Here is a 16921-nt window from a genome sequence, read left to right as displayed (position 1 = left end):
CTCGGAGACACCTTGAAAGACATAACCGGCAAAAGTAAACCTAAATTTTGACCTGCTGGAGCGAAAGCGATGAGCCTCTGACCGACAGAAAGTGTCATTAAGGGCTGATATGAAACCGAAATCTTGACTGTCTGCAGTTGAATGGTCGGTGTAACACACAGGGTAATTCCGACGGAAGAAACATATATATGTGTGTGTAGAAATTTAACTGGAATTTTGACATGTTGCAGTAAATCCGACGACCCCTGAAATAAAAAATCATCGTTATAGGTAGAAATGAAATCGAATTCTGGTTCGCTTCGGCTAAACCCGGACCTCCTCCAACAAAGAAACGCTCACTCAGCTGACAAACACGATGACGGATCCCTCGGCTGACAAACACGATGACGGCCGGCCGTTTCTTTGCAGCGGTCGATGGGAGGTAAAAATGCTCGGCACCACGAAGAAACGTGCTACCACGAAGGAATCTCGGAGACACCTTTAAAGACATAACCGGCAAAAATAAACCTAAATTTTGACTTGCTGCAGCGAAAGCGATGAGCCTCTGACCGACATAAAATGTCATTACGGGCTGATATTAAACCGAAATCTTGACTGCCTGCAGCTAACCCGCGACCAGCTCGGACTAATAGAAATGGTTATTCCGACGGAAAACAATATATATATGAACGGAAATTAAACCGAAATTTTCACTTGTTGCAGCTAACCCCGACGTCCCCGAACAAAATAAATCGACGTTACAGGTGGAAATAAAATCGACTTCTTGTTTGCCTCGGCTAAACCGGGACCTCCTCCAACAAGGAAAGGGTCACCGGGCTGACAAACACGATTAGGGCTGTTTCTTTATAGAGATCGACAGTGGGTAAAAATTCCCAGCACCACGAAAACACCTGCTACCACGAAGAAATCTCGGAGACACGTTTAAATACCACGTTCTTAGGACCGCAATCGCAGACTCCATAAACCCTGGTTGGCTGAGAAAGCACTTTCACTTACACCCTCACTTGCTCAGGCTAAACCGTGACTTCGTGCAACCGAGAAACCCAAGGCAAGACTTCGCAGGCGTCTGCCCCAATTAAGATCTCATTCCTCAGAGTAATGCCGTTTGTGTTATTCCCGACAGGGCTGCAGAATGAGTAGAAATCGCAGGGGCTGCTAATTTGGGAAAAAGACACTCAGAAACTGACACCGAGCTCGAAGGCACATAATAAAGCACTTTTATTGTGCAGGAGGAGACGATTTGAAACTTCGTTTCTAAAAGGGGGAATCCCGAAAGGCTCCTGATGCTCTCTGAGGCTGCTTAGTGCCACAGTTGGACAGGCAACCCCGCCACAGCGCCCAGAATAGGGCACGACAAATGCCACGAGCCCACGCTAGGGGGCGCGAGAAACCCCGCTGGAGGCTCCCAGAATTGTGGTCACAAGGCTGGCCGCACTCGAACTCGGAAAGATGCCCGCTCTGCGAGGCCTCGGTGTCCTGCTGTGTGTCGCCGGGGTGGACCGAACCCGCCAAGGGAAGCTGGAGCAGCGGGCTGCTATCGGCTTCCTCTGCGCTGTCTACTTCTCCTCCGGGCGACAACGGCCTGCTGGACCACAAGTACGCAGCGGAACGGACTCCAAGTGGTGTCACGGTGCTCGGGACTCCGGGAAAACGCCCATTCTGCAGGCGCACCCAGTTCATCCGCCAAGGAGGACTGGAAAGCAGTTCCAAACCTTTGCGCTCCGAAGAGCACTCTCCCAGCACAGGATACCAAGCGAGAGGCCTTGGCCCAAGGTCATTTGAGTTCAGGTTAGGCGCAGGCCGCGACTCGGGCGCCACCTCTGGGGAAGCCACAAGGTCGAGAAAATGCGGCTCCATCCCTTAATCGTCCAGCCAGGAGGATACAGAGTTTGCGCTGATCCACCAGGCAAAGCCTTGTGCACTCCCTTCAGCTTGGGCATTTATGCTCTCCAGGGCTAGTGGGCGGAGGCAACCCACAGAGCAGCGGATGCAGCGTCATCAAAATCAACTGTGTCATACCAGAACCAAAAACGACGCGAGTTCTGCAGTGCCTAGATCCAAAAGCAATCGTCATTCCCACACAGAAAAATTTACAAAGCAAGGAGATATTTAACCGAAATTCTGATTTCCTGCAGCTAAACCCGGAAGGACTCTGACCAACAGCAAGTGTCATTTCCAAAGGAGAAAAAAATACCGGAGGAAATAAAACCGAGATTCTGTTTAAAGAAACGAGACATGGAAGCGCTCTGACCAACACAAAGTGTCATTTCGGGCATAAATTAAACCGAATTTTTGACTGGTTGCAGTAAATCCGACGACCCCTGAACAAAAGAAATCATCGTTATAGATAGAAATTAAATCGAATTCTGGTTCGCTCCGGCTAAACCCGGACCTCCTCCAACAAAGAAACGATCCCTCCGCTGACAAACACGATGACAGATCCCTCGGCTGACAAACACGATGACCGCCGGCAGTTTTTTGCAGCGGTCGATGGGAGGTAAAAACGCTCGGCACCACGAAGAAACGTGCTACCACGAAGAAATCTCGGAGACACCTTTAAAGACATAACCGGAAAAAATAAACCTAAATTTTGACCTGCTGGAGCGAAAGCGATGAGCCTCTGACCGACAGAAGGAGTCATTACGGCCTGATACTAAACCGAAATCTTGACTGTCTGCAGTTGACTGGTCGGTCTAACACACAGGGTAATTCCGACGGAAGAAATATATATATGTGTGTGTGTGTAGAAATTTAACTGGAATTTTGACTTGTTGCAGTAAATCCGACGACCCCTGAAATAAAAAATCATCGTTATAGGTAGAAATTAAATCGAATTCTGGTTCGCTCCGGCTAAACCCGGACCTCCTCCAACAAAGAAAGGATCACTCCCCTGACACACACGACGACGGATCTCTCGGCTGACAAACACGATGACGGCCAGCTGACAAACACGAACAGGGCCGCCTGACAAACACGATGACGGCCGGCGGTTTTTTGCAGCGGTCGATGGGAGGTAAAAGTGCTCGGCAGCACGAAGAAACGTGCTACCACGAAGAAATTTCGGAGACACCTTTAAAGACATAACCGGCAAAAATAAACCTAAATTTTGACTTCCTGCAGCGAAAGCGATGAGCCTCTGACCGACAGAAAGTGTCATTAAGGGCTGATATTAAACCGAAATCTTGACTGTCTGCAGTTGACTGGTCGGTCTAACACACAGGGTAATTCCGACGGAAGAAACTTATATATATATATATATATATATATATACACACACACACACACACACACACACACACACACATAGATATATACAGAAATTTAACTGGAATTTTGACTTGTTGCAGTAAATCTGACGACCCCTGAACAAAAGAAATCATCGTTATAGGTAGAAATTAAATCGAATTCTGGTTCGCTCCGTTAAACCCGGACCTCCTCCAACAAAGAAACGATCCCTCCGCTGACAAACACGACGACAGATCCCTCGGCTGACAAACACGATGACGACCGGCAGTTTTTTGCAGCAGTCGATGGGAGGTAAAAATGCTCAGCACCACGAAGAAATCTCGGAGACACCTTTAAAGACATAACCGGCAAAAATAAACCTAAATTTTGACCTGCTGGAGAGAAAGCGATGAGCCTCTGACCGACAGAAAGTGTCATTAAGGGCTGATATGAAACCGGAATCTTGAATGTCTGCAGTTGACTGGTCGGTCTAACAGACACGGTAATTCCGACGGAAGAAACATATACATACATATATATATATATATATATTTACATACATACATACAGAAATTTAACTTGATTTTGACTTGTTGCAGTAAATCCGACGACCCCTGAACAAAAGAAATCATTGTTATAGGTAGAAATTAAATCGAATTCTGGTTCGCTCCGGCTAAACTCGGACCTCCTCCAACAAAGAAACGATCCCTCCGCTGACAAACACGCTGACGGATCCCTCGGCTGACAAACACGAACACGGCCGGCAGTTTTTTGCAGCGGTCGATGGGAGGTAAAAACACTCGGCACCACGAAGAAACGTGCTACCACGAAGAAATCTCGGAGACACCTTTAAAGACATAACCGGCAAAAATAAACCTAAATTTTGACTTGCAGGAGCGAAGGCGATGAGCCTCTGACCGACAGAAAGTGTCGTTAAGGGCTGATATGAAACCGAAATCTTGACTGTCTGCAGTTGACTGGTCGGTCTAACAGGGTAATTCCGACGGAAGAAACTTATATATATATGTATATACACATATATATAAATATATATATATATATACACAGAAATTTAACTGGAATTTTGACTTGTGGCAGTAAATCCGACAACCCCTGAACAAAAGAAATCATCGCTATAGGTAGAAATTAAATCGAATTCTGGTTCGCTCCGGCTAAACCCGGACCTCCTCCAACAAAGAAACGATCCCTCCGCTGACAAACACGCTGACGGATCCCTCGGCTGACAAACACGAACACGGCCGGCAGTTTTTTGCAGCGGTCGATGGGAGGTAAAAACACTCGGCACCACGAAGAAACGTGCTACCACGAAGAAATCTCGGAGACACCTTTAAAGACATAACCGGCAAAAATAAACCTAAATTTTGACTTGCAGGAGCGAAGGCGATGAGCCTCTCACCGACAGAAAGTGTCGTTAAGGGCTGATATGAAACCGAAATCTTGACTGTCTGCAGTTGACTGGTCGGTCTAACAGGGTAATTCCGACGGAAGAAACTTATATATATATGTATATACACATATATATAAATATATATATATATATATATATACACAGAAATTTAACTGGAATTTTGACTTGTGGCAGTAAATCCGACAACCCCTGAACAAAAGAAATCATCGCTATAGGTAGAAATTAAATCGAATTCTGGTTCGCTCCGGCTAAACCCGGACCTCCTCCAACAAAGAAACGATCCCTCCGCTGACAAACACGATGACGGCCAGCTGACAAACACGAACACGGCCGGCTGACAAACACGATGACGGCCGGCGGTTTTTTGCAGCGGTCGATGGGAGGTAAAAATGCTCGGCACCACGAAGAAACGTGCTACCACGAAGACATCTCGGAGACACCTTGAAAGACATAACCGGCAAAAGTAAACCTAAATTTTGACCTGCTGGAGCGAAAGCGATGAGCCTCTGACCGACAGAAAGTGTCATTAAGGGCTGATATGAAACCGAAATCTTGACTGTCTGCAGTTGAATGGTCGGTGTAACACACAGGGTAATTCCGACGGAAGAAACATATATATGTGTGTGTAGAAATTTAACCGGAATTTTGACATGTTGCAGTAAATCCGACGACCCCTGAAATAAAAAATCATCGTTATAGGTAGAAATGAAATCGAATTCTGGTTCGCTTCGGCTAAACCCGGACCTCCTCCAACAAAGAAACGCTCACTCAGCTGACAAACACGATGACGGATCCCTCGGCTGACAAACACGATGACGGCCGGCCGTTTCTTTGCAGCGGTCGATGGGAGGTAAAAATGCTCGGCACCACGAAGAAACGTGCTACCACGAAGGAATCTCGGAGACACCTTTAAAGACATAACCGGCAAAAATAAACCTAAATTTTGACTTGCTGCAGCGAAAGCGATGAGCCTCTGACCGACATAAAATGTCATTACGGGCTGATATTAAACCGAAATCTTGACTGCCTGCAGCTAACCCGCGACCAGCTCGGACTAATAGAAATGGTTATTCCGACGGAAAACAATATATATATGAACGGAAATTAAACCGAAATTTTCACTTGTTGCAGCTAACCCCGACGTCCCCGAACAAAATAAATCGACGTTACAGGTGGAAATAAAATCGACTTCTTGTTTGCCTCGGCTAAACCGGGACCTCCTCCAGCAAGGAAAGGGTCACCGGGCTGACAAACACGATTAGGGCTGTTTCTTTATAGAGATCGACAGTGGGTAAAAATTCCCAGCACCACGAAAACACCTGCTACCACGAAGAAATCTCGGAGACACGTTTAAATACCACGTTCTTAGGACCGCAATCGCAGACTCCATAAACCCTGGTTGGCTGAGAAAGCACTTTCACTTACACCCTCACTTGCTCAGGCTAAACCGTGACTTCGTGCAACCGAGAAACCCAAGGCAAGACTTCGCAGGCGTCTGCCCCAATTAAGATCTCATTCCTCAGAGTAATGCCGTTTGTGTTATTCCCGACAGGGCTGCAGAATGAGTAGAAATCGCAGGGGCTGCTAATTTGGGAAAAAGACACTCAGAAACTGACACCGAGCTCGAAGGCACATAATAAAGCACTTTTATTGTGCAGGAGGAGACGATTTGAAACTTCGTTTCTAAAAGGGGGAATCCCGAAAGGCTCCTGATGCTCTCTGAGGCTGCTTAGTGCCACAGTTGGACAGGCAACCCCGCCACAGCGCCCAGAATAGGGCACGACAAATGCCACGAGCCCACGCTAGGGGGCGCGAGAAACCCCGCTGGAGGCTCCCAGAATTGTGGTCACAAGGCTGGCCGCACTCGAACTCGGAAAGATGCCCGCTCTGCGAGGCCTCGGTGTCCTGCTGTGTGTCGCCGGGGTGGACCGAACCCGCCAAGGGAAGCTGGAGCAGCGGGCTGCTATCGGCTTCCTCTGCGCTGTCTACTTCTCCTCCGGGCGACAACGGCCTGCTGGACCACAAGTACGCAGCGGAACGGACTCCAAGTGGTGTCACGGTGCTCGGGACTCCGGGAAAACGCCCATTCTGCAGGCGCACCCAGTTCATCCGCCAAGGAGGACTGGAAAGCAGTTCCAAACCTTTGCGCTCCGAAGAGCACTCTCCCAGCACAGGATACCAAGCGAGAGGCCTTGGCCCAAGGTCATCTGAGTTCAGGTTAGGCGCAGGCCGCGACTCGGGCGCCACCTCTGGGGAAGCCACAAGGTCGAGAAAATGCGGCTCCATCCCTTAATCGTCCAGCCAGGAGGATACAGAGTTTGCGCTGATCCACCAGGCAAAGCCTTGTGCACTCCCTTCAGCTTGGGCATTTATGCTCTCCAGGGCTAGTGGGCGGAGGCAACCCACAGAGCAGCGGATGCAGCGTCATCAAAATCAACTGTGTCATACCAGAACCAAAAACGACGCGAGTTCTGCAGTGCCTAGATCCAAAAGCAATCGTCATTCCCACACAGAAAAATTTACAAAGCAAGGAGATATTTAACCGAAATTCTGATTTCCTGCAGCTAAACCCGGAAGGACTCTGACCAACAGCAAGTGTCATTTCCAAAGGAGAAAAAAATACCGGAGGAAATAAAACCGAGATTCTGTTTAAAGAAACGAGACATGGAAGCGCTCTGACCAACACAAAGTGTCATTTCGGGCATAAATTAAACCGAATTTTTGACTGGTTGCAGTAAATCCGACGACCCCTGAACAAAAGAAATCATCGTTATAGATAGAAATTAAATCGAATTCTGGTTCGCTCCGGCTAAACCCGGACCTCCTCCAACAAAGAAACGATCCCTCCGCTGACAAACACGATGACAGATCCCTCGGCTGACAAACACGATGACCGCCGGCAGTTTTTTGCAGCGGTCGATGGGAGGTAAAAACGCTCGGCACCACGAAGAAACGTGCTACCACGAAGAAATCTCGGAGACACCTTTAAAGACATAACCGGAAAAAATAAACCTAAATTTTGACCTGCTGGAGCGAAAGCGATGAGCCTCTGACCGACAGAAGGAGTCATTACGGCCTGATACTAAACCGAAATCTTGACTGTCTGCAGTTGACTGGTCGGTCTAACACACAGGGTAATTCCGACGGAAGAAATATATATATGTGTGTGTGTGTAGAAATTTAACTGGAATTTTGACTTGTTGCAGTAAATCCGACGACCCCTGAAATAAAAAATCATCGTTATAGGTAGAAATTAAATCGAATTCTGGTTCGCTCCGGCTAAACCCGGACCTCCTCCAACAAAGAAAGGATCACTCCCCTGACACACACGACGACGGATCTCTCGGCTGACAAACACGATGACGGCCAGCTGACAAACACGAACAGGGCCGCCTGACAAACACGATGACGGCCGGCGGTTTTTTGCAGCGGTCGATGGGAGGTAAAAGTGCTCGGCAGCACGAAGAAACGTGCTACCACGAAGAAATTTCGGAGACACCTTTAAAGACATAACCGGCAAAAATAAACCTAAATTTTGACTTCCTGCAGCGAAAGCGATGAGCCTCTGACCGACAGAAAGTGTCATTAAGGGCTGATATTAAACCGAAATCTTGACTGTCTGCAGTTGACTGGTCGGTCTAACACACAGGGTAATTCCGACGGAAGAAACTTATACATATATATATATATATATACACACACACACACACACACACACACACATAGATATATACAGAAATTTAACTGGAATTTTGACTTGTTGCAGTAAATCTGACGACCCCTGAACAAAAGAAATCATCGTTATAGGTAGAAATTAAATCGAATTCTGGTTCGCTCCGTTAAACCCGGACCTCCTCCAACAAAGAAACGATCCCTCCGCTGACAAACACGACGACAGATCCCTCGGCTGACAAACACGATGACGACCGGCAGTTTTTTGCAGCAGTCGATGGGAGGTAAAAATGCTCAGCACCACGAAGAAATCTCGGAGACACCTTTAAAGACATAACCGGCAAAAATAAACCTAAATTTTGACCTGCTGGAGAGAAAGCGATGAGCCTCTGACCGACAGAAAGTGTCATTAAGGGCTGATATGAAACCGGAATCTTGAATGTCTGCAGTTGACTGGTCGGTCTAACAGACACGGTAATTCCGACGGAAGAAACATATACATACATATATATATATATATATATATTTACATACATACATACAGAAATTTAACTTGATTTTGACTTGTTGCAGTAAATCCGACGACCCCTGAACAAAAGAAATCATTGTTATAGGTAGAAATTAAATCGAATTCTGGTTCGCTCCGGCTAAACTCGGACCTCCTCCAACAAAGAAACGATCCCTCCGCTGACAAACACGCTGACGGATCCCTCGGCTGACAAACACGAACACGGCCGGCAGTTTTTTGCAGCGGTCGATGGGAGGTAAAAACACTCGGCACCACGAAGAAACGTGCTACCACGAAGAAATCTCGGAGACACCTTTAAAGACATAACCGGCAAAAATAAACCTAAATTTTGACTTGCAGGAGCGAAGGCGATGAGCCTCTGACCGACAGAAAGTGTCGTTAAGGGCTGATATGAAACCGAAATCTTGACTGTCTGCAGTTGACTGGTCGGTCTAACAGGGTAATTCCGACGGAAGAAACTTATATATATATTATATACACATATATATAAATATATATATATATATACACAGAAATTTAACTGGAATTTTGACTTGTGGCAGTAAATCCGACAACCCCTGAACAAAAGAAATCATCGCTATAGGTAGAAATTAAATCGAATTCTGGTTCGCTCCGGCTAAACCCGGACCTCCTCCAACAAAGAAACGATCCCTCCGCTGACAAACACGATGACGGCCAGCTGACAAACACGAACACGGCCGGCTGACAAACACGATGACGGCCGGCGGTTTTTTGCAGCGGTCGATGGGAGGTAAAAATGCTCGGCACCACGAAGAAACGTGCTACCACGAAGACATCTCGGAGACACCTTGAAAGACATAACCGGCAAAAGTAAACCTAAATTTTGACCTGCTGGAGCGAAAGCGATGAGCCTCTGACCGACAGAAAGTGTCATTAAGGGCTGATATGAAACCGAAATCTTGACTGTCTGCAGTTGAATGGTCGGTGTAACACACAGGGTAATTCCGACGGAAGAAACATATATATGTGTGTGTAGAAATTTAACCGGAATTTTGACATGTTGCAGTAAATCCGACGACCCCTGAAATAAAAAATCATCGTTATAGGTAGAAATGAAATCGAATTCTGGTTCGCTTCGGCTAAACCCGGACCTCCTCCAACAAAGAAACGCTCACTCAGCTGACAAACACGATGACGGATCCCTCGGCTGACAAACACGATGACGGCCGGCCGTTTCTTTGCAGCGGTCGATGGGAGGTAAAAATGCTCGGCACCACGAAGAAACGTGCTACCACGAAGGAATCTCGGAGACACCTTTAAAGACATAACCGGCAAAAATAAACCTAAATTTTGACTTGCTGCAGCGAAAGCGATGAGCCTCTGACCGACATAAAATGTCATTACGGGCTGATATTAAACCGAAATCTTGACTGCCTGCAGCTAACCCGCGACCAGCTCGGACTAATAGAAATGGTTATTCCGACGGAAAACAATATATATATGAACGGAAATTAAACCGAAATTTTCACTTGTTGCAGCTAACCCCGACGTCCCCGAACAAAATAAATCGACGTTACAGGTGGAAATAAAATCGACTTCTTGTTTGCCTCGGCTAAACCGGGACCTCCTCCAACAAGGAAAGGGTCACCGGGCTGACAAACACGATTAGGGCTGTTTCTTTATAGAGATCGACAGTGGGTAAAAATTCCCAGCACCACGAAAACACCTGCTACCACGAAGAAATCTCGGAGACACGTTTAAATACCACGTTCTTAGGACCGCAATCGCAGACTCCATAAACCCTGGTTGGCTGAGAAAGCACTTTCACTTACACCCTCACTTGCTCAGGCTAAACCGTGACTTCGTGCAACCGAGAAACCCAAGGCAAGACTTCGCAGGCGTCTGCCCCAATTAAGATCTCATTCCTCAGAGTAATGCCGTTTGTGTTATTCCCGACAGGGCTGCAGAATGAGTAGAAATCGCAGGGGCTGCTAATTTGGGAAAAAGACACTCAGAAACTGACACCGAGCTCGAAGGCACATAATAAAGCACTTTTATTGTGCAGGAGGAGACGATTTGAAACTTCGTTTCTAAAAGGGGGAATCCCGAAAGGCTCCTGATGCTCTCTGAGGCTGCTTAGTGCCACAGTTGGACAGGCAACCCCGCCACAGCGCCCAGAATAGGGCACGACAAATGCCACGAGCCCACGCTAGGGGGCGCGAGAAACCCCGCTGGAGGCTCCCAGAATTGTGGTCACAAGGCTGGCCGCACTCGAACTCGGAAAGATGCCCGCTCTGCGAGGCCTCGGTGTCCTGCTGTGTGTCGCCGGGGTGGACCGAACCCGCCAAGGGAAGCTGGAGCAGCGGGCTGCTATCGGCTTCCTCTGCGCTGTCTACTTCTCCTCCGGGCGACAACGGCCTGCTGGACCACAAGTACGCAGCGGAACGGACTCCAAGTGGTGTCACGGTGCTCGGGACTCCGGGAAAACGCCCATTCTGCAGGCGCACCCAGTTCATCCGCCAAGGAGGACTGGAAAGCAGTTCCAAACCTTTGCGCTCCGAAGAGCACTCTCCCAGCACAGGATACCAAGCGAGAGGCCTTGGCCCAAGGTCATCTGAGTTCAGGTTAGGCGCAGGCCGCGACTCGGGCGCCACCTCTGGGGAAGCCACAAGGTCGAGAAAATGCGGCTCCATCCCTTAATCGTCCAGCCAGGAGGATACAGAGTTTGCGCTGATCCACCAGGCAAAGCCTTGTGCACTCCCTTCAGCTTGGGCATTTATGCTCTCCAGGGCTAGTGGGCGGAGGCAACCCACAGAGCAGCGGATGCAGCGTCATCAAAATCAACTGTGTCATACCAGAACCAAAAACGACGCGAGTTCTGCAGTGCCTAGATCCAAAAGCAATCGTCATTCCCACACAGAAAAATTTACAAAGCAAGGAGATATTTAACCGAAATTCTGATTTCCTGCAGCTAAACCCGGAAGGACTCTGACCAACAGCAAGTGTCATTTCCAAAGGAGAAAAAAATACCGGAGGAAATAAAACCGAGATTCTGTTTAAAGAAACGAGACATGGAAGCGCTCTGACCAACACAAAGTGTCATTTCGGGCATAAATTAAACCGAATTTTTGACTGGTTGCAGTAAATCCGACGACCCCTGAACAAAAGAAATCATCGTTACAGGTAGAAATTAAATCGAATTCTGGTTCGCTCCGGCTAAACCCGGACCTCCTCCAACAAAGAAACGATCACTCAGCTGACACACACGCTGACGGATCCCTCGGCTGACAAACACGAACACGGCCGGCGATTTTTGCAGCGGTCGATGGGAGGTAAAAACGCTCGGCACCACGAAGAAACGTGCAACCACGAAGAAATCTCGCAGACACCTTTAAAGATATAACCGGCAAAAATAAACCTAAATTTTGACTTGCTGGAGCGAAAGCGATGAGCCTCTGACCGACAGAAAGTGTCATTACGGGCTGATATGAAACTGAAATCTTGACTGTCTGCAGTTCAATGGTCGGTCTAACAGACAGGGTAATTTCGACGGAAGAAACATATACATATATATATATATATACACACACAGAAATTAAACTGGAATTTTGACTTGTTGCAGTAAATCCGACGACCCCTGAACAAAAGAAATCATCGTTATAGATAGAAATTAAATCGAATTCTGGTTCGCTCCGGCTAAACCCGGACCTCCTCCAACAAAGAAAGGATCACTCCCCTGACACACACGACGACGGATCTCTCGGCTGACAAACACGATGACGGCCAGCTGACAAACACGAACAGGGCCGCCTGACAAACACGATGACGGCCGGCGGTTTTTTGCAGCGGTCGATGGGAGGTAAAAGTGCTCGGCAGCACGAAGAAACGTGCTACCACGAAGAAATCTCGGAGACACCTTTAAAGACATAACCGGCAAAAATAAACCTAAATTTTGACTTCCTGCAGCGAAAGCGATGAGCCTCTGACCGACAGAAAGTGTCATTAAGGGCTGATATTAAACCGAAATCTTGACTGTCTGCAGTTGACTGGTCGGTCTAACACACAGGGTAATTCCGACGGAAGAAACTTATACATATATATATATATATATATACACACACACACACACACACACACATAGATATATACAGAAATTTAACTGGAATTTTGACTTGTTGCAGTAAATCTGACGACCCCTGAACAAAAGAAATCATCGTTATAGGTAGAAATTAAATCGAATTCTGGTTCGCTCCGTTAAACCCGGACCTCCTCCAACAAAGAAACGATCCCTCCGCTGACAAACACGACGACAGATCCCTCGGCTGACAAACACGATGACGACCGGCAGTTTTTTGCAGCAGTCGATGGGAGGTAAAAATGCTCAGCACCACGAAGAAATCTCGGAGACACCTTTAAAGACATAACCGGCAAAAATAAACCTAAATTTTGACCTGCTGGAGAGAAAGCGATGAGCCTCTGACCGACAGAAAGTGTCATTAAGGGCTGATATGAAACCGGAATCTTGAATGTCTGCAGTTGACTGGTCGGTCTAACAGACACGGTAATTCCGACGGAAGAAACATATACATACATATATATATATATATATATTTACATACATACATACAGAAATTTAACTTGATTTTGACTTGTTGCAGTAAATCCGACGACCCCTGAACAAAAGAAATCATTGTTATAGGTAGAAATTAAATCGAATTCTGGTTCGCTCCGGCTAAACTCGGACCTCCTCCAACAAAGAAACGATCCCTCCGCTGACAAACACGCTGACGGATCCCTCGGCTGACAAACACGAACACGGCCGGCAGTTTTTTGCAGCGGTCGATGGGAGGTAAAAACACTCGGCACCACGAAGAAACGTGCTACCACGAAGAAATCTCGGAGACACCTTTAAAGACATAACCGGCAAAAATAAACCTAAATTTTGACTTGCAGGAGCGAAAGCGATGAGCCTCTGACCGACAGAAAGTGTCATTAAGGGCTGATATGAAACCGAAATCTTGACTGTCTGCAGTTGACTGGTCGGTCTAACAGGGTAATTCCGACGGAAGAAACTTATATATATATGTATATACACATATATATAAATATATATATATATATATACACAGAAATTTAACTGGAATTTTGACTTGTGGCAGTAAATCCGACAACCCCTGAACAAAAGAAATCATCGCTATAGGTAGAAATTAAATCGAATTCTGGTTCGCTCCGGCTAAACCCGGACCTCCTCCAACAAAGAAACGATCCCTCCGCTGACAAACACGCTGACGGATCCCTCGGCTGACAAACACGAACACGGCCGGCAGTTTTTTGCAGCGGTCGATGGGAGGTAAAAACACTCGGCACCACGAAGAAACGTGCTACCACGAAGAAATCTCGGAGACACCTTTAAAGACATAACCGGCAAAAATAAACCTAAATTTTGACTTGCAGGAGCGAAAGCGATGAGCCTCTGACCGACAGAAAGTGTCATTAAGGGCTGATATGAAACCGAAATCTTGACTGTCTGCAGTTGACTGGTCGGTCTAACAGGGTAATTCCGACGGAAGAAACTTATATATATATGTATATACACATATATATAAATATATATATATATATATATACACAGAAATTTAACTGGAATTTTGACTTGTGGCAGTAAATCCGACAACCCCTGAACAAAAGAAATCATCGCTATAGGTAGAAATTAAATCGAATTCTGGTTCGCTCCGGCTAAACCCGGACCTCCTCCAACAAAGAAACGATCCCTCCGCTGACAAACACGATGACCGCCAGCTGACAAACACGAACACGGCCGGCTGACAAACACGATGACGGCCGGCGGTTTTTTGCAGCGGTCGATGGGAGGTAAAAATGCTCGGCACCACGAAGAAACGTGCTACCACGAAGGAATCTCGGAGACACCTTTAAAGACATAACCGGCAAAAATAAACCTAAATTTTGACTTGCTGCAGCGAAAGCGATGAGCCTCTGACCGACATAAAATGTCATTACGGGCTGATATTAAACCGAAATCTTGACTGCCTGCAGCTAACCCGCGACCAGCTCGGACTAATAGAAATGGTTATTCCGACGGAAAACAATATATATATGAACGGAAATTAAACCGAAATTTTCACTTGTTGCAGCTAACCCCGACGTCCCCGAACAAAATAAATCGACGTTACAGGTGGAAATAAAATCGACTTCTTGTTTGCCTCGGCTAAACCGGGACCTCCTCCAGCAAGGAAAGGGTCACCGGGCTGACAAACACGATTAGGGCTGTTTCTTTATAGAGATCGACAGTGGGTAAAAATTCCCAGCACCACGAAAACACCTGCTACCACGAAGAAATCTCGGAGACACGTTTAAATACCACGTTCTTAGGACCGCAATCGCAGACTCCATAAACCCTGGTTGGCTGAGAAAGCACTTTCACTTACACCCTCACTTGCTCAGGCTAAACCGTGACTTCGTGCAACCGAGAAACCCAAGGCAAGACTTCGCAGGCGTCTGCCCCAATTAAGATCTCATTCCTCAGAGTAATGCCGTTTGTGTTATTCCCGACAGGGCTGCAGAATGAGTAGAAATCGCAGGGGCTGCTAATTTGGGAAAAAGACACTCAGAAACTGACACCGAGCTCGAAGGCACATAATAAAGCACTTTTATTGTGCAGGAGGAGACGATTTGAAACTTCGTTTCTAAAAGGGGGAATCCCGAAAGGCTCCTGATGCTCTCTGAGGCTGCTTAGTGCCACAGTTGGACAGGCAACCCCGCCACAGCGCCCAGAATAGGGCACGACAAATGCCACGAGCCCACGCTAGGGGGCGCGAGAAACCCCGCTGGAGGCTCCCAGAATTGTGGTCACAAGGCTGGCCGCACTCGAACTCGGAAAGATGCCCGCTCTGCGAGGCCTCGGTGTCCTGCTGTGTGTCGCCGGGGTGGACCGAACCCGCCAAGGGAAGCTGGAGCAGCGGGCTGCTATCGGCTTCCTCTGCGCTGTCTACTTCTCCTCCGGGCGACAACGGCCTGCTGGACCACAAGTACGCAGCGGAACGGACTCCAAGTGGTGTCACGGTGCTCGGGACTCCGGGAAAACGCCCATTCTGCAGGCGCACCCAGTTCATCCGCCAAGGAGGACTGGAAAGCAGTTCCAAACCTTTGCGCTCCGAAGAGCACTCTCCCAGCACAGGATACCAAGCGAGAGGCCTTGGCCCAAGGTCATCTGAGTTCAGGTTAGGCGCAGGCCGCGACTCGGGCGCCACCTCTGGGGAAGCCACAAGGTCGAGAAAATGCGGCTCCATCCCTTAATCGTCCAGCCAGGAGGATACAGAGTTTGCGCTGATCCACCAGGCAAAGCCTTGTGCACTCCCTTCGGCTTGGGCATATGCTCTCCAGGGCTAGTGGGCGGAGGCAACCCACAGAGCAGCGGATGCAGCGTCATCAAAATCAACTGTGTCTTACCAGAACCAAAAACGATGCGAGTTCTGCAGTGCCTAGATCCAAAAGCAATCGTCATTCCGACAGAGAAAAATTTACAAAGCAAGGAGATATTTAACCGAAATTCTGATTTCCTGCAGCTAAACCGGGAAGGACTCTGACCAACAGCAAGTGTCATTTGCAAAGGAGAAAAAAATACCGGAGGAAATAAAACCGAGATTCTGTTTAAAGAAACGAGACATGGAAGCGCTCTGACCAATAGATAGTGTCATTTCGCGCATAAATTAAGACGAAATGTAGACTGGCTGCAGCTAAAGCGCGACATCCTCTAACCAATAGAAAAAAAGAAAACGGCAGAAATTTAACCGAAATTCTGCTGGTCTGCAGTTACCCGGACCAGTTGAAATTGACACTCCCACAGGAAAGAATAACATTACGGGCGGAAATTAGACTAAAGTATGACTGGCTGCAGCTAAACCGAGAAGGTCTCTGACCAATAGAAAAGAGCATTGGGTCAGGAAACAAAAGCCATGGGCGGCAATGAAACCGAAATTCTGACTTGCTGTAGGTAACCGGAAAGTCCTCTGAGGAATAGAAATTGTCATTCCGCCCGGAAAAAAAATAGTACGCGAAATCAATACGAAAGTTTGGCAGAAGCTAAA

The 16921-nt window shown here is 47.5% G+C and overlaps 2 protein-coding genes across 2 annotated transcripts; both read right to left on the bottom strand.

The window, feature by feature from the left end:
* Nucleotides 1–1194: 1194 nt before the first annotated feature.
* On the bottom strand, nt 1195–2414 carry LOC128585958 (annexin-2 receptor-like). The gene has a single exon (XM_053591395.1). The coding sequence runs from the start codon at nt 1855–1857 to the stop codon at nt 1255–1257; it is 603 nt and encodes a 200-aa protein (XP_053447370.1). The 5' UTR covers nt 1858–2414; the 3' UTR covers nt 1195–1254.
* A 13046-nt stretch (nt 2415–15460) lies between these two features.
* Nucleotides 15461–16559, bottom strand: LOC128585964 (annexin-2 receptor-like). Its single transcript, XM_053591408.1, has one exon. It carries the CDS (start codon nt 16121–16123, stop codon nt 15521–15523), a length of 603 nt encoding a protein of 200 aa, XP_053447383.1. The 5' UTR covers nt 16124–16559; the 3' UTR covers nt 15461–15520.
* Nucleotides 16560–16921: the final 362 nt, after the last annotated feature.

Source organism: Nycticebus coucang, chromosome 1 (genome assembly GCF_027406575.1).
Source record: "Nycticebus coucang isolate mNycCou1 chromosome 1, mNycCou1.pri, whole genome shotgun sequence".
NCBI classification, from domain to species: domain Eukaryota; kingdom Metazoa; phylum Chordata; class Mammalia; order Primates; family Lorisidae; genus Nycticebus; species Nycticebus coucang.
This window is presented reverse-complemented; position numbering and strand designations above follow the sequence as displayed.

Coding starts and splice junctions, on each gene's coding strand:
- LOC128585958 (XM_053591395.1), bottom strand. CDS start 1,857: ATGGAGCCGCATTTTCTCGACCTTGTGGCTTCCCCAGAGGTGGCGCCC.
- LOC128585964 (XM_053591408.1), bottom strand. CDS start 16,123: ATGGAGCCGCATTTTCTCGACCTTGTGGCTTCCCCAGAGGTGGCGCCC.